Source organism: Sipha flava, unplaced genomic scaffold (genome assembly GCF_003268045.1).
Source record: "Sipha flava isolate LNK unplaced genomic scaffold, YSA_version1 247_pilon_pilon, whole genome shotgun sequence".
Classification (NCBI taxonomy): Eukaryota; Metazoa; Arthropoda; class Insecta; order Hemiptera; family Aphididae; genus Sipha; species Sipha flava.
In genome coordinates, this window is record NW_020272895.1 from 921,852 (window position 1) to 937,337 (window position 15,486).

The window sequence follows — 15,486 nt, forward strand, 5'->3', positions numbered from 1 at the left end:
TCGCTACCCCTTAAAATACGCCCCTATGATAGAATGTGATGATTTTTAGATCTTTGTAGAAATTGTTATACACCAGAGGACCAAAATAGTTATTGACAAACATATTGATTGAAACTACTAGAGTTTTGGTGTTGATGCCATATGACCAAACTGGACGGATTAAGGATTTGTATAAAATGAGGTTATTAGAGAGAATGAGAAAGAGACTTTAGCTTTAAGGAATAGTGTGAGAAGCTTCGGGAGTTGTCTGTTTTAAGTTTGAATGTTAGGTGTGGACCTCCTAGTGAGTTTTTTATCTAGAATGAGATCGGGGTACCCAACTGAATTTATTGTAGTAATGTTTTCTTCATTTTGCGCAAAAAGAGAGGGAATCAATGCTGTGTAAGATAAAATCACTTGTACTGATTTTGACTCGTTAATTTTAATTTTCCAACTGTTTGATTACGTATTAAACCTGTATCCAGATGGTTTTGTAGCATTTGGATAGCTACTAACCTGGCTACTACAGAATCAAGACGAGAATCTGTTATGAGTGTGTCGTTGGCATAACGTCTAGGAATGTATGAAACGTTTTTGGAATTTCGAGATTAAATACTGAATAGAGAAAATAATTGATGTCTCTACGTCGAGGTACCCCGAATTTGATTGGATATCGTGTGTTGAGTATCTGGAGTTTAGCCGAACAAAGAAGTATGAATTGGATAAGTAAGATTTTATTGATTAGGAATAACCATAATTCAATTTGTGAAAAGGCCGTCATGCCAAACTGGGTCAAAAGTTTGGGCGACGTAAATTGGTATTGCTATTTAAAAAAATCACATATTGTACTGCAAATGCGGACTTAAAAATTATAAACATTTTGAATTTGTCTAAAAGTGTATTTATACACAAATAGCTTGCGAAAAAAAAATCGATTAACTTCAATATAATACAAACGAAAAATGCAGTGTTCCCTAAATTGGTAAACACGCGGTATATTATATTACTTAAATAACTTTTGGCTACAATGCATTTGCGCACATTTACCTATTTTACAACTCGTTTGCACATCGACTGTGTAGACTGTAGATTATATAAATTTGGATTTTCGAAACAACTTTTAGCATTGATTATAGAATAGATAATAAGAATAACTATTATAACTATAATAGTATATAATAATATAAATAAAATAACTATAATAACTATTCATTCATACAACGCTATCTCTCGGGAACTTTTAATATCATAATTTTAGTCCCCGATTTTCCCTATACAATGGCCCATCTATTTATTCTATAATCAATGATTTTAGTAAAGTTTCGATAGGCATAGATCATAGAGTAAGATAGAGGCGGTGTTAGCTATCAAAACCATGTATCACAATTGAATCCAATCCGTCCGTCATTGACCCCAATTGAAGAGTCCAAGTAAGATAATTTTCTCCGTTAGTCGCGCTGTTTTCAATGAAAAATATATACAATAAAACCTCATTAAGACGCTCTCGCTTAATACGCCATCCCGCTTAATACGTGGATTTTTCCCGGTCCCAGGTACTTGTACACTTTTAACATTGAATAAAACCTGTTCCTAATAATAATTTTTTTGTATGTATATTTGATGTTTTTTTTTTATTAATTTTAAATATGTACAACTTATGTTACTGTGTAATACATAACAAATCACATTATAAAAACTTTTCTTATTTATTTTATCTATTATTACATTTAAAACGCTTTTAATAGGCGGGATATCGCCTATAACGCTATCCCGCATAATGCGCGGTTTTACGATTTCCCCTTCGAGAGCGTCTTAACGAGGTTTTACTGTATATACATATCACTTTTCATTTATGAAAACGGCGAAACTAGCGGAGAAAATGATCGTACTTGGATTCTTCATGGGGGCAATGACGGACAGATTAAGATATCTTAATATGTCTTTGGTCGTTATGCGCAAACGAGTTGCAGCGTAACTTTTGTGCTGTCGCTTTTAATAGTGATGCGCTTTTATGCTATTCGTTTTGAATTTATTTTCAGCATTGGCCGCCAAACATCCGACGGGACAACATGTTCCTTCAAAAAAAAAAAAATGGTATTACGATTTGGTCATTATGATTGCAATAACATATGTCTTACTCGGTACGCATGTCACCGATTCATCAATTGATACATAATGCCCGGGTTCTTGAAAACTGTGATCGACAAGAAAAATAATTTAACAAATTTTACAAAGATACCAAAGATTTTCGTCTAATCACAGTTATCTGTATTAAAAATTGTTTAAATATACATAGGTGTGCATAGGTTCAAAGACATACAAATCGAATCAGTTAAGAAAGATTAAAGGATACATAAACAAATGTGTTTTAAAATTACTATTGATAATTTCACGTTAGAAAATACATTTTAGACAATACGATTGAATCGAATATTCAAAGATTTTACTATTATGATTAGTTTTAGAATTAAATGCATCTATAAGCAAATTATCAGAGCTAGTTATGTTTACCTTTGATTATATACTGTACAATTTTCTACTCGATTTTTAGGTTTACAATATTCCATTTTCGTTGCCCATGGCGTTTTCATTTTTTTCTGGTGGGCAATTGTATTTGTAACTTAATTTTTGCACCGTGGTCGTGTTCATTCGTTCTTTCGGAACAGAATAACTGTTTACATGGAAAACATATAAATGTGATTAAATACGATTGTTTAGCAAATATCATAATAGATTTATTAAAGGGTAAACTGTATTAATTCAAATAATAGGGCTAATGTAAAATAATGTCAAGTTTTATAACACGGGAATTACTGATTTTATCAACAAATAAAAGGCGGTTCGGAAAACTTTAAATGGTTTTCGAATATCAAAATGACGTGATGCCATATCATACCAGTCTTTTGGCTTGTAACTTATCACCGGAACGGTGCACACCGGCTGGTACGAACAGTTATTTGTTGTCAACGAATTCATTGGACAATCGTCATACCCACGGAGGTTATTGCGTGGTAATATTTTCTTCTGGCGGTTAATATCGCATGGGATGTAAAAATCGTGAACCATCGTGGTCTCTTTTTTCATAGGCCCTTTGCCTCCCAAACAATGGTCTCTGGGCACGATTTTGTCCACTCTTGGCGAATAATGTATCGGATAGCTCATCTGTAATGCGTAAATAGAATAAAATTTAATTTGCACTGCACGGTTGGGCTGCCTCTTTTGGCGAAAAATCAGTGCTCACCCTGTTAACTGTTAAGCAGTCTATGTTGCCAGCCATGACCAGGTGATCATTTTGTTTGATTGGCTTCTCCCTTGGTCCACAAACGTAACTTGAGAAAGAACAGTTATAAACTGTATTCCTTTCAATTTTCCCTTCGTTTTTTGAATGAATGCTAAAAATGTATAACATTTAAATGAACAACGACTTACAAACACATACACACACATACTCCTGTATAGTACACAGTCGTTTAATATTTGATAAAATAAGTACATACTGATGTGGGCTTACATAGCTTCGGTCTACAGGGCTGAACGTATTTCTTATTGCACTGAAATAATAAACCGTCGTATAATACGCTGCGGCTTGCAAGAATATAATAATAGACAATTTTCATTTATCGTCTTGTATGGACATTCGCTTGCGGCCCTACTAGTCTATAAAGTTTGTGTTTAACACTTACCATTTCTTGTTGATTGCATTTGTCCATTTTATTTGATTATTTTTAGTGGTCTTGAAGTTTTAAAATTTTAAAATTTTTAGCTAAAATTATATGATCTTTAATATCAGGTACGCGAAGAATTGGCTTTGTTTAACTTTCAGTCGTATAGGTTTCTTAGCAACTACTTATTTAATGCATTTTTTTTAAAGAAGTTAATTCAACTAATAGATTACTTCGTAATTACAATATTAAAACAATATTAGATACGTAAACGTTTTCTATATGAATATGAACGTGTCATCGTGGAATGCAGTAGACAACATTCTATCACAATTAAATAATTATTGATTGACATTCAAATTAATTATCATTGAGTATCAGTGGATTATAACAAAAAATTACCCATCTGCATCCCCATTTATATTATTTACCTGACTATGAAAATAATAGATAATAATTTGACAAGGATATGAAGATAAGAAAATGGTGATGTGCGATTTTATGAACCAAATTTGGATTTTGAATATTTCTAAAAAAACTAAAGCCATAATACACTGAATTACAACTTAATAATTATTTCATGTATTGAGGTTAGAGACAGAATATATTTAAGAGGTTATATCCTCCCATACTCCCCTAGTTGCACCTATGACCTGCTTCAATGTAATGTACATCAGCATCGTTCTTTAAGATTTCTAGTATAATTAGGTGCTAAATAGTTTATCTGAATGGGCTGTCCAGTTTAGTTATTATCATAACGTATAATGGTTTTTTAAATTGGAAAATCAGTAGTATTTTATTAATTATTATTGATGTTTTCGCAAACAGTAACTACTCTCGATTATTTTACAAGCATGTAACCAATCTTTATACTCAGTGTACGACCAGAGGTACCATAATCAAGAGGTCACATTGGCTGTAGAACAAACTACCATCAAAAGCCCACAATCGTATATTAAATATATTATTTAATATCAATCATTTGTGTTGATGTTATCGTGATTAACATGTCATTAAATAAAACGAGTAAAATTTTAGAAAAAAACAGTGTGTACTCATAACATTTTTATTCTCGCACGTTTAATTTTTTTTTCGCACATTTCGACTAGTCGATGCACACTCGACCACGTGAATAACAGTTTGTACATACATTTTTCCATCGTCGCCCAGTAAATTTGACACTCGCTCCATTTGCCATCCCATGGGATCTCTTTGTGTAGGTAAGCACATGGTTAATTGCTTAGGTTTGTATTTTTGTGTTGTCATTACTATACTACCACAGCCCGCGACTATTGTCGATACTTAGCTGCACATAGCACATGGGGTAGTAAACTAAACAAAAGGGTAAATAGCGCGCGCAGAAACGCGGCGACGAATCTCATTGTACACGCACGCACACGTCACATAAATCGCATTCAATCAGCTCACGCGTTTCCCACCATACGCACAATTTCCACGGTTATTTCTCGGTACTTCCATCGTGGGTTAAATTGCTGATAATTGTTATGCTATTTACCTATTGCTGCACAATAAACAATATATGATAATACTGGTCGTTGTAATAATTATTATTTTCTATCCCGCGGTAAAATTACTGACATGTTTACCGATACGCAGTACATGGCCTTATATGGCCGAGGGTCGCTTACGAAGGATCATGAAAACCTTACCGTTGTATCCAGGTATACAAATTGATATTACAAATATTATAATAAAATATTAATAGTGTTCAACCGGAAAGGAATAAAATTTAGTCAAATTCGTTGTGACAGTCGAATGCTTACGAGCTGGTTCCCGGGTGAGGCTACACCAGTGATACCCAAAATTTTTCCTCAGTGGGTTACTTTGGTAAAAAATTATCTTCAAGTGGTCCATCAAATATAAAAATTCAAATAATGTTAATATTAATGTAATAATATAAATTTGTTTTACAATATACATGTAGATATTATATATATATTATATTATATATGTACTTAGCTAGCAACGGTTTTGACCAAATCTATATTCTAGAGAGTTCTGCATTTGTTTAAAATAGTAAAGAAATCATTGTTGGATGGTAATTCTGGACCGTAGCCAATTTGTATTGTATCCACGACGATCAACCAGAAAGTGATTCAAATAGTTTTACAGCAACTAAATACATTTTATTAAAACAGATTCGTACTATTTTTTAACACAGAAACAAATTAAGTTAGTTTCCAAAAATCCACCGATGATGAAGGTCTTATATTCAATAGAACATTTTTTTTTTCTGCGTTTTATTGTTCAGACACTGAAGATCGTTAGGGACAATAGCAAATGTCTAAAATATATATACTAGCCGACCCGTCACAGCTTCGCCCGTGATTGGTTGTTTATTTTGCCTTCGGACCATGATATGTAGAATTTTTTATTCAAATATTATTGTTTAATGTGATCGGCAAGTAAATATAAAAAAAGGGTCAATGAAAACGGATTGAAATTTTTCTAGCGTTATAAATGATAAAAATAAATACAGATAAAAAAGAAATAATTTTTTTTTTTGAATAATTTAAGAATATGATTGAAGTTGACGAAGAAAAAAAAAGAAAAAAAAATTAAAATAAGAATTTTATAAGACTTCTGAGTATATGATGTTTTTTGTTATATTTCCTGTTGAAATTAAAATCATAAGGTGATTCGGGTTCCCAGTTCGAGAAAATGCCACGTATAATTGCCCATGTGAAAAGCACTCTGTACGAAGATCTACGCCAACGTACTTGAATGTTTGACCTTGCGCTTTGTTTATGGTAATGGCAAAAGAAACTTTAACCGGGAATTGAAGCCGTTTGAAAGAAAACGGCAAGTCGGAGGGAATCATGGGAATTCTTGGAATAAATGCAATTTCTCCTTTCGCTGGCCCTGTAAGAATTACGGCTTCTATAATATTATTTCGCAACTATTTTATTTGTAATCTTGTACCGTTACATAAGTTCGGTGGTTGAAGATTACGTAATAATGTAATTGGAGCACCAATTTTTAATTTTAGCTTATGAGGAGGAAACCCCGAAGGAGAAAGAGAATTGAGAAATTTTTGTGGATAACGAATAGCATCATCTGTTGATGTAACTGTATCAATAGATAGATATCCACGTGAGTGTCCATCGAATTTTAGAAGGATGATATCATTAATTTCTCCTGCTATGGGGACTTTCTCAAGAAACAACTCAAAGATAACTCAAAAAAACTCAACTCAAAGAGTTGCCTCCGCTAGAGCATTTTTCCATTGCTCGTCATTTTCTAAAAGCCCAAGAGCAAAACAGGTAGCTTTAAAAGTCGCGTGAATGACTCCATCAAAGGCCTTCAAGCTTTCAAATGAAGTAGGACCTTGTACATAATTTAGTAACAATCTTAAATGGAAGCACTCACTTTAATTTTGGTGAATCGTGTAAATTCTACCAATGGCAGTGTCCATTTTTATTCCTGGCCAACCTGGAACATCTTTTCCCCATCTTCTCTTTAACTAGCCTCTGCTATCATCCCAGGTATAATAAGAAGGAACTTCATGATAGAACAGTGTTTTCGCAAAATCATCATGTGAACAGTTCAAAAAATGCAGTTAGTATTGTTTTTCTTGGATTTTCAATAACTTGATGAAGATTATTAGCATTAAAGAAAACACGCTGTCCATTTTCTAGATAATAGCCAAGTGCTGAACTATCGGATCTCTATCATGGATTTCAAAATTGAAAATTCTCCAAAACGCTTCAGAAGTATATATGTATCGACAATTCAAATAATTTGTAATCTCATCGTTTTCACGATTAACAGAAAAAGTAGCTCTATCTGATCCTTTATTAATGTTATAGGCCGGATCGGTTAAACTCGTTAGAGTCCGTCGACACTATGTAACGTTTGTAAGTTCGCACTTCGAATAAAGTAAAGGATTAAAAAATGGTTAAGACTTGTGAACAAATTACTATTATGAGTTCGTTTATTGACCGTTCATGTACTTGGTTACAATACGACTGGTTATACGGACGGCGAGAGGCGTCCGGTTAATCCAAAAATGCTTACTTGCATTACTCCCCACATAAAGGACTAATGCCTACGCGTACATGTTATGTATACATTCATAATAATAGTTATAATAATAATAATAATATATATACTACTCGCTTACAACATTAATATATTTTCATGTGTATTTTATCACTTTAACCGAATGACAGTATTCTACGTTAATATGCGCATTAAAGCACCTATATAGCACTGGACAATACGGTACAACCCAACGGTTGTCAACCACGATTTCTGTTTGACCACGAACTTTTAATATTGCAGTATAATCTCCATCATCTGGTGATCTCCGTCGGTAAGTCGGATAACCATCATCTCCAGTTTGAGTATCCTTGACCAATTTGTGAGTGTATTTCTTACTACATTTTCCATTATTCATACATGGCGATCTAATATTTAACTCGCCGTATGGGCCATGAATCATATTCTTGCATACTATTTCATAAAGTATAGGATCTTTATCTTTGTTTGGTATCTCGGCAGAAATAATTTTATCAATTTCATCTGGCTGAATTTTCACTTGTAACCACAATAGAATGTGGCAGTCTGGCAAACCTCGTTTTTGCCATTCAACACTGTAAACATAACAATTTACATCACCGAAAATATATTTATTTTTTAATACATGCATAAACTTTTTTAGTTTGAGATGAAAAACTCTAGAGATTATATCGTCTCTATCAAACGACTTTTGGTCTTGAAATAATTCATTTTTTATTTCCGGCCATTCCGGGTTGCATGTGAAAGTAATAAATAAATCTGGACGGCTAAATTTACGAACATAAGTCATGGCATCCTGATTTTTTTCATGCATGTAATGTGGGGAGCCAGTAAAAGAGGAGGGAAGAATTACTTGTTGCTCCACGTTATTAGTATTAATATTTGCATTATTGTTAACAGCATCTCGGAGGTGAACATAATCATCCGCATGTAGTTGTTTTTGATGGTTACGAATGAAGTGTAGTCTTTCAGAAATTATTTTTGCCATCATATCTACGGCGAATTGGCTGACTAATGTTTTGTAATAATGTAGATGATTTAGACTTGTTTTTCTAACCATAAACCTATAAGAATAAAATTGCATGCAGGAGACAGTTTTTGTTCGATTTTGGTTATTTTTCTGTAAAATATTAATGTGATAACCGTCTTCGCATCTAGTATACATCAATGGATATTGCAGTGCATCATAAGATCTATTTAATTCGGAAACTCGACTCAAGTATCCACTCCGACCGTACAGAACTATATCTCTGGGACCTTTATCTTCATTAACTAATAATACAGCTACTTCATCGATGGTAGGTGCATTGTATTGATCTCTGTGTTCATCTTGAGGAACTCTTTCAGCATGAATAATTAACTTAAAGTTTTGCAACTCATCAAAAGACCTCGACTCCAGATTAGATCTGAAGCTCTGTATGAGGTGATTATTTTCACGCAAAACTGTTTGCAATGATTCAATGAGACCTCTTTTTAAATTTGGAATCATATTTGTTCGAATAGATATTTGATCCGACTCTGACATAAAATATATTTGTAAAAATTTAGCATTATTTCCAATTTCGGGTAATAAACTACCTATTACATGATGCACTTGACCCTGAATTTTAAAAAAGGGCATGAAGTTCCCTTCAGCTATTTTGTTTGCCCCAAACAATGTCATTTGAAACTTTTAAAACATTTAAAACTGAAAAATATTGTTCTAGAACAAACACATGGAACTGAATTACCGGTATGGATGTTAACAGATATCTAGGAAGTGTGCTCATAATATAATGCATAGTAAAAATAAAAAATAAATTTATCAATTTTCAATGAAAATGTATTCTTTATTTTGGGGTGTTTTGCACCAGGCACTATAACTCTGGATGGTTTGGTGTACATAATCGGTGGCTGTTATCAAATGCATGTCTTATTGAATTCATTTAAACATTTAATTTATACACAAATATGTGGACCGTTTCTAACAAAAAATTGAAAATTGGAAGCTGGTTCAATAAAGCAATTGTATTAAATAGAAACCATAATGCGTTGAATTATCAATTAGTTAGACAATTTTTTCAGAAATATACTTCAACAGTTTCAACTATAGTACCATTTTGGAAAATCATTAGAACCATTAAATTTATTAAATTTTATTAGAATTAAGTGTATCACATAGGTTGAGTGTATCTATAGTTGTTCTACACAAATAAATAATACAGTTAACAATCCAAATTATATTTGTATTTCAATTTGTATAAACTGTACATTTCAGTAATTAACAATGTATACTACTAGAACAAAAAAAAAAAAAACTGTTACTTCAGTCATCAATGTTTATTAAATATATTTGGTAATTCAACTCCTTGCTTAGCTTCGAAGAATGTGTATGATAAAGTTATGTCATTGATATTTTCCATTTTCGGATCTGTAGTATATTCTGGGTCAATAAAAAAAAATACTGGCATATCAACCTAAAAAAAAATTGCAAAGTTAAAATAAAATCTTAACAGTATAAAATAATATATAAATACCTCTTCGTTAGGATTCAACTGTTGTTCTTCAAAACAAAAACATTGAATTTTATTAAAATATTGTCCTGCTTCAAAAGGTACAACATTATATGTGCTAATACCTGTAACTGGCTTATCTAATGGATTCTTAGCAGTATAAAATGCTAATGCTGTTTCACCTGGTGCTACCTAGTTTAAATACAATACATTAATATTTTTTTTTCAAATTAATGAACAAATAAAACCATTCAATCAATAATCAATCTCAATATAAAAATATTGTACAACAAAATCAATAAAATAAGGCTATAAATATTGTATAATGTCAAAATTAGAATAATAATACAATACAAATTATTTAAATGAAATCCAATGCTCAAATATGCAGAAATACAAACAAAAAGATTACAAATTGTATTAAGTACATGGAATAAATAAATGATTATACCGGCTGGGAGTCTAAAAAAGTGGGACATGAAGTCCCTTAAGTTGATCCACAAATTTCAACTTAAAACTCAGTTGGTACCAACTGAGAGGGGGGAGCGTTATAGTACACAAGGCTGGCTCAGAAACAGTGCCCCTTGATGATGAGACTCCTACATCAGCTGCAACGTGATGACTATTAGGACAAATGCTAGAAAGAAAGAAAACAACCAAAGACCTAGTAGAGACTGCGGGATCCAACATGGTTCTTATGTGTCTACTCTAGAAGAGTATGGACTTAGGTTCGGTGATGGTGGTCCTTAAGACAACCAGGTTTTATTGGATTAATTTCTTGTGGTTATGCAACCGCGCCTCTTGAATAACAGCACATATTAATAAAAGAAGCACCAGCATATGGCTCCGGCCAAAATCCAAATTTAGTGTATCTGTTCATTAATTGGTATAATTAAATTACATACAACCTTCAAAGGCCAAAAAGTAATTTCTAGTAAACCTGGGTGTGTACACATTTTTTAATGAGAACCAGATAAAATTATTCTATAATTTATAATAAGTTAAATTATTGATACTTGAGACTAAAACTCTTTAAAATATACTAATTGTAACCAATTTATATAAAAATAAAAAAACATGAGTATTTAAAAAAAAAAAAATTACACTTATGATCCAGCCAGTTTTTGAAAGTGCATTACTTGTAGAGTGCAATTATGTAATATTCTATTACAGTAAGGTTAGGATTTTTTAGCCTGAGACTAGCTCTAGTTCTCGACCGAACTATAAAAAGTAAATGTATTAGGCTTTAACTTTTTACAAGGTTGATTATTCAGTAATTTCATAATAGTTATTTAATTTAATAGAGTTTATTTATGTAAATAGTTTTAAAAAATATTAGTTGTAAAAATATATATCGAACAATTGATATATTAGTATACAAATATTCTAGATCAAAATATTAAGTATAAAATAAAGAAAATGAGATAGGTCAGTATACTTAAACACCAAATAATATCAAATAATATTAAAAGAAAAATTAAAATAAACACATGGTTACATTTTTTCAACAGAAATTTAACATTTGATACAAAAGTCATACATAAAGACTAATTTAAAAATTATTATACTAATTATATTGTACTTCTACATTTGCAATTTATAATATTATTCATTAATATAATAAATTGATCATTTTAATTTCTCCTCCACTTAATCAGAAAATTAATTAATTGTTCGATGTGTAAGTACTTATAAGCATAAGAATATTACTCTGATTTCAGTCTGAAGTGGTTTAAAGCTCCATTGCATACTTGAAGAGGTATCAGCAGTGAAATGAACTTTGATCTCTCTGTTTCTAACAGGCTTCATTGTTTCTACCTTATAATCGTCAACATTATGACTTAGTGTTCCACCATAACTGAATGCCTTGGGTAACAAAAAAATGTTGTTTGAACAGAGTTCGTTCTAATGTATATATTTTATATGCATGTACTCATATGTACTCACCTGACAAAACATTTTGTACAAAGGTACGGCCGCATAACTAAGGCCAACTGTTAGTACTCCCATTGAAGATAAGTAATAGACTGTAGAACGTATTCTCTTTTTTTGTTCGTCATTTGAATTAGTACTGTGCGAATGTTTTGTATGCAAATGGCTTTTTACATATTGCCAAGCACACAAAGGCCGCAATTTGAATATCCTTATGAACATCGTCTTTTATTTGTCCAACAGTCTCAACAATTCTAAAAACATGGTTTTCCTGAGAAATAAAAAGTAAACATTTTTTTTATCAGGTCAAATATTATGATTATTGGTGATAAACACGACGAAAAAATTAATTAATAAAAGTATATTAATTCGCGTACATACTAATAATTGTGGCTTAACAGTATACAATTAAAATCGTTTACACATCATGTTTGATCATCTTGAACAACTATTAAATCATAAGAATCTATCAGATTTCGTCCGATAAAATCTGATTCATAGCATTACACACTACGTTATCAAATATAAATAATAATAATAATAAAATTAATGATAATGGATAATGATATCAGTTAATTGATAAAAGATATTACCTTACTCTGATAAAAAGTAAATAAAAAATAATATATTCCCATCTATAGTCGTGGCCGTAACCACTGAGATAGATAAGAATATAATAAGAAGAAATTTGAAGAATAATTAATAAAAAAATAAAAATACGACGTATCCACTTGGGATAATTTTAAAAATAGTATCCCAGTTGTTGACACTTGAACATTTAATATACCATACCTTTCACGCACACCTATCAATATGATATATTGATATTATCTATAGATAATTAATTAATAATTTTGTACATTATTTGTGAAATTATTCCTATAATTCTTATAATAATTTACTATTAAACAACTAATGACAAAATTGAAATAACCACAAAAAAATACATACAAAATGATATATCACATAAAGATTGTAAAATAAAAAATTATTCGGGTTTCGGGTTAACACCAATATTTTATTATGATTTTGGTTAATTCGGGTGTTTTAAAAAAAAAAAATCATTCGGGTTATATGGGTTTTGGTGTTTGATTTTTTAAGGATTTTCAAGGGTGTTACGGGTTCAAGTTGATTAGGGTGCAAAGCCCTGCTAGTAAATTTTAATTAAATTCAGGTTAAGTTAGTTTATAAATAATTAAATAAAAAAATATAATAAAATTATTATTAATGATACATATTCAAATTATTTAAAATATTTTACAAATAAAAATTAAATTTTGCCTATTATAAATGGTCCGAGGTTCGACAAGACCCTTAACTCTTTAATTTGCTATTAGCCCCGCACCCTGCATGCCATAGTCGTATTCAGTGGTGGAAATAGATTCTTGGAGGCCGGTGTAAAACATTTTCGTGGCGAATTGCTAAGATAGAATTTAAAAAAAAACTAAAAATTTTGTATTTCTCACGTAACATCTTTATTCTTTAATACATATATGATATAGATATTTCCATATACATTGAATATATTTATAAGTAGGTAAATATTGAAATTAAGTTGTGAATATATTTTTTTTGGCTTTGATTTTATGCAAAAGTATTGATCAATGCCGACATATTTTATTTTTTTGCACGTTCGTTTCGAATAGATATCATGTCCAAATCACTTAGACGTGTTTGAGACATAGTTTTTCTGAGGTAGTTTTTTTATTGACTTCAGCTAAAAACACGATCTCTCAGCACTGCTTTAAGCAGGATTCACATACATTCTTTATGATTCACACTACACCGTGTCATGTCTTCTAAAATAATTATCTCTGATTGACTGAACCATATTGTTACATCAAGGTATACTGTATAATAAATCACAAGTTACCTCACTAATCATAAGATACCGTGAAGTTGATTTTCTCCAACTTTTGAGCGTGTGGTTACTGATTTTAATAGTAATAATTTAATATTGTATGATAACAGTATTCATAATAACAAAGAGCTCGGAAGGTGTTGCATTTGCATGATTTTATTGGGCTATTCAATTTATTGTTAAATAACCTTGAAATTATTTTTATGACACTATGAGAAACCTAATGGGAACATTTTGAAAGAAAATTTTAAATTTAAAACTATTTATTTTATTTTATTTTATCTTATATATTTATACATAGAAATTATGTTTAGCTTAGCATAATATACTAACAACATTCGTACTGTTATGTACGAGTATATTTAATAAAATATCTTTATTTATGAACATTTTTGTGTTAAAAAAAAATAAAGTGTATATTTTTGAAGCATATTTGTACTTTTTTAAGCGCATAAATGCATGCATATTTAGTACTTTTTAAGTGCATTAAGTTCGGAGCCCTAATAATAATATAATACATATTGTCTACTATATAATTTAATATTCATCAGTTATTATTTATTGAAACTTATGAAAATATTTTATATCTAATAAAAAAAACTGCGAAAATATGTAATCAAAATTTGATAGCATCACCATAAGACATATATTGATATCACACATTTTCAAAGCACACGGTCTGGTAAAATACACGTCACGGTGAAGTGTGAACCTGGCTTTACATTATAAATTCTACTAATCATTCTATATTTGTGAATTATAGTTATTATTTCTATTTTTTATATATTATTAAAATGTACTGATTGTATTGTCATATTACACTCAATACTCAATACTCAATGAATATTTTATAAGCTTCAAGACAATACGAGAGAGCTGTTTTCTTAATGCAATTGACAAAATTTACGGCTCACCGATTGTTAACAATTATTGCAATTACAAAATGTGATTAAGAGTTTTCTACTGTATTGTTACAATTATAATTGCTTTAACGTAGGTAGCACAATTACATTTCAATTGCTTTTCATTCCACATTTGCTAAATATATATAAACATTTAATTTCACTTATTGAGTCCATAAATAAACATAAATAACATACATATAATGTTATATAATGATTATGAATTTTATACTTCATTAAACTGCGATAAATGTTTTTAACATCAACTATTATGTATTCAAAACTTTTTTTTAACAATTAACAAGTGTTTAATCAAATATTAATCAATAATATAGATAATTTAGCAACATACTAATAGTAAGAATAGATTTAGGGGTGAAGTCAGGAGGTCAGCTAACCCTCAATTAATATTGGCTGACAAAATTGGCCCCTTTAAAACTCTTATATTTTTTAAATGTGCCAACTGTAGGTTGAAGTTAATAATAAACTAAGGCAAATTTCCCAGATATTACCCTTCAAATGACACCATCGGTTTAATTGTATAGTACAGTATAACATTTCTTTACCGGACCCCTTGTAAGACGAAATTCTCCATAAAATAAAATAAATGTTAATAG

General features: G+C 30.7%; 3 protein-coding genes across 4 annotated transcripts; all 3 read right to left on the bottom strand.

Moving 5' to 3' along the window:
- Positions 1 to 1,971: 1,971 nt before the first annotated feature.
- LOC112684275 lies at positions 1,972 to 4,871 on the bottom strand. Its single transcript, XM_025555702.1, is given in 7 exon segments — positions 1,972 to 2,054; positions 2,118 to 2,173; positions 2,491 to 2,573; positions 2,575 to 2,650; positions 2,876 to 3,141; positions 3,221 to 3,371; positions 4,792 to 4,871. Coding segments are annotated over 7 exon segments (795 nt in total).
- Positions 4,872 to 6,855: 1,984 nt separating this feature from the next.
- Positions 6,856 to 8,670, bottom strand: LOC112684276. The gene is made up of 3 exons (XM_025555703.1): positions 8,318 to 8,670; positions 7,886 to 8,257; positions 6,856 to 7,012 (listed from the first exon to the last, which is right to left on the bottom strand). The coding sequence occupies exons 1-3, from the start codon at positions 8,668 to 8,670 to the stop codon at positions 6,856 to 6,858; spliced, it is 882 nt and encodes a 293-aa protein (XP_025411488.1).
- A 1,216-nt stretch (positions 8,671 to 9,886) lies between these two features.
- On the bottom strand, positions 9,887 to 12,623 carry LOC112684253 (cytochrome c oxidase assembly protein COX11, mitochondrial). 2 transcript variants are annotated; one of them, XM_025555671.1, is made up of 5 exons: positions 12,488 to 12,623; positions 12,122 to 12,377; positions 11,885 to 12,040; positions 10,199 to 10,366; positions 9,887 to 10,138 (listed from the first exon to the last, which is right to left on the bottom strand). In XM_025555671.1, the coding sequence occupies exons 2-5, from the start codon at positions 12,326 to 12,328 to the stop codon at positions 9,995 to 9,997; spliced, it is 675 nt and encodes a 224-aa protein (XP_025411456.1). In that variant the 5' UTR covers positions 12,329 to 12,377; positions 12,488 to 12,623; the 3' UTR covers positions 9,887 to 9,994. The 2 variants fall into 2 exon arrangements, with proteins under 2 accessions (XP_025411456.1, XP_025411455.1); XM_025555670.1 differs by having other exon boundaries at positions 12,484 to 12,623.
- Between the last annotated feature and the right edge of the window lie 2,863 nt (positions 12,624 to 15,486).

What these genes read in the sequence shown, in the direction of transcription:
- LOC112684276 (XM_025555703.1), bottom strand. Translation starts at nt 8,670, where the DNA reads ATGGCAAAAATAATTTCTGAAAGACTACACTTCATTCGTAACCATCAA. An exon ending in TTTCATCTCAAACTAAAAAA is followed by an intron (nt 8,258 to 8,317) that starts GTTTATGCATGT and finishes TTATGTTTACAG; the next exon opens with TGTTGAATGGCAAAAACGAG. An exon ending in GACAACCGTTGGGTTGTACC is followed by an intron (nt 7,013 to 7,885) that starts GTATTGTCCAGT and finishes CTTCCATTTAAG; the next exon opens with ATTGTTACTAAATTATGTAC.
- LOC112684253 (XM_025555671.1), bottom strand. Translation starts at nt 12,328, where the DNA reads ATGTTCATAAGGATATTCAAATTGCGGCCTTTGTGTGCTTGGCAATAT. An exon ending in TGTACAAAATGTTTTGTCAG is followed by an intron (nt 12,041 to 12,121) that starts GTGAGTACATAT and finishes TTGTTACCCAAG; the next exon opens with GCATTCAGTTATGGTGGAAC. An exon ending in CACTTCAGACTGAAATCAGA is followed by an intron (nt 10,367 to 11,884) that starts GTAATATTCTTA and finishes TATTTAAACTAG; the next exon opens with GTAGCACCAGGTGAAACAGC.